The sequence below is a fragment of the Penaeus monodon genome, chromosome 19 (genome assembly GCF_015228065.2).
Source record: "Penaeus monodon isolate SGIC_2016 chromosome 19, NSTDA_Pmon_1, whole genome shotgun sequence".
Classification (NCBI taxonomy): Eukaryota; Metazoa; Arthropoda; class Malacostraca; order Decapoda; family Penaeidae; genus Penaeus; species Penaeus monodon.
Window position 1 is genome coordinate 26,663,537 of NC_051404.1, and position 2,042 is coordinate 26,665,578.

Below are 2,042 nucleotides of genomic sequence, written 5' to 3' on the forward strand. Positions count from 1 at the left end.
CGTTTTATCGTCTATCCATTCCTGTACGTCTATAATAAAAATACCCTTCCTACACACCCTAACGCCGGATTTTCCATTCAGAGCCCGGAGATCCTCAGAACTTAAGGGTTACAAGCGAAACGGCACACACCATCGAGATCAAGTACGACCCCCCGACGACCAACCCCCAGTGTGCCAACGAGTACGACATCCAGCAGATAAAACTCGACAGCTATCGACGCGCATCACAGCCCGAGTTCATGCAAGAGATCATCTTCTCCGACATGGAGGCGTGCACGAACTACGAAGTGCGTGTGAGAGCCGTGTCGACCGATAAACAGGCCAGTTCGTGGGTGTCGACCAACGCCTCAACCTCGGAAGACATCCCTAACAAACCACAGAGCTTCGAAGTGCTTGAAACGACCGCCTCGGCCGTGACTTTGGTGTGGTATCGACCCGAGGAGAACGGTCAGTGCGTGAGTCAGTATGCCCTTGAGTGGTCTGCTCCTGACGGATCCTCATACTCGAAGACGGTGACGTCCTTGGACTTCCAGGTGAGGGAGGACGTGACTGGCCTAACCGCGTGCTCGGATTACCACTTCAACGTCACCGGAATCACCTCGTCTGGTGCTCGTGGGACGTCGGCTGTACTCAACGCTGTCACCACTGGTTGCCTCTAGTCCTGACGGTGGAGGCGGTCAGAGGAGTGAATAAAGTTTTTTTGTTTTTTTTTATTACTGAAGAATAGTACGCCGATTTAAACGCGCATAATGATGTGTTGCGTCTTTAAGTGTGGATGGGAGTCTTTTTCATTTAATTTCCCATGCTCTGTGAAAGCATTGATAGCGAATCATTAATGTTTACTTGTTTGTACCATTCACCATTGATATGCAATATGCATATTTTTTTTTTCGGTAAAGCCATTCTGCATATGTATTTTGGGTATTATCTTACCCGTTAAAAAGATATTGAGTAAAATATATCTTTAGCTGTTGATAAAGATATAGAAATAAAACATATCCTTGATCTAGATATGTATTTCCGTATATCCGTACATGGATATCATCCTTTCAGGCAATTTAGTCTAATTCATAAATAATTTCGAAAAAAAAGTTATGATTTTTCCTTATTTCTTAAAGTTATAATTACAAAATGATAATTCCTGTAAAATTACACTTTTATTTTTCTGAATATAACTTAATCAAATTGATACCTTACCCATTAATATTAACATAATATTTCTTCTTGAAACTGACACCTCTTAATATTCGGAAGACATTTTTCTATACATCTAGAAAGGAACCCTGTAAACAGAAGTACAGAGCAGAGAAAGGTAAAAAGGATATCATAAATCAACAACTTCAAAGCGAGGATAGAGTATCGTGGGATCACAAAAAAAATGGTACTGATAAATGGGACATTTATTGCTTCTCTTGAGACATCGCCACAGATGGAAGAAGTATTGGCAGGGCGTGATGCGTGCGCAGGTCATCGGCATCAGGCAGATGGCACACACGTCGTCGTCGTTCGCCCGTTCTAAGCACGTGGCGACGAGGTAGAGCTCGAGCGCCTCCAGTTCGTGTCGCAGGGGCCTTGATGTAACCCTTCTGAAGTTCTCGATACTTGATTCTAATATTCGTGAAGGTTGACAGGAAGACGAGTCTGAGGTTCCCGGTGAACACGCAGAGCCCCGTCATGAACGCCAACGAGGAGAGCTGCAGAAGGAGGATGAGCGCCGCCACGTAGCTCTCCAGGCTCTCGAAGTCGTCGACCTCCTGTTCTCCAGCCACAAGGTGACCATGCCCATGAACACCTCGTGACAAGGAAGTACAACCTGGTAACAGCGAGGTAAGCGGTCGTCGGGGTGTAGTTCATAAGCCCCTTTCCCAGGCTGAAGACGAGGAGCATGAACACCACGGGGAGGACAAAGAGATTCGATCGCTAGGACTCCTTCTCGAGCGGAAGGGAAACGGAGGTGAAGCTACGAGGATGAGGGAGAGCGGGAAAGAAGACATGGCGGGGGGGAAGTGGGTGATTTAGTGAGAAAGAGAGAGAAAAGGTGG

The 2,042-nt window shown here is 46.2% G+C and overlaps 1 protein-coding gene and 1 pseudogene across 1 annotated transcript in view; one reads left to right on the forward strand and one right to left on the reverse strand.

Moving 5' to 3' along the window:
• Positions 1-1,009, forward strand: part of LOC119585142 (von Willebrand factor A domain-containing protein 7-like) — a 19,876-nt gene extending 18,867 nt beyond the window's left edge. The window contains exon 26 of the mRNA XM_037933771.1: positions 82-1,009. Within this exon, the coding sequence (XP_037789699.1) occupies positions 82-659 (578 nt within the window). The 3' untranslated portion in view covers positions 660-1,009. The remainder of the gene's footprint in view (positions 1-81) is intronic.
• A 315-nt stretch (positions 1,010-1,324) lies between these two features.
• LOC119585367 overlaps positions 1,325-2,042 on the reverse strand; it is a 31,734-nt pseudogene continuing 31,016 nt past the window's right edge.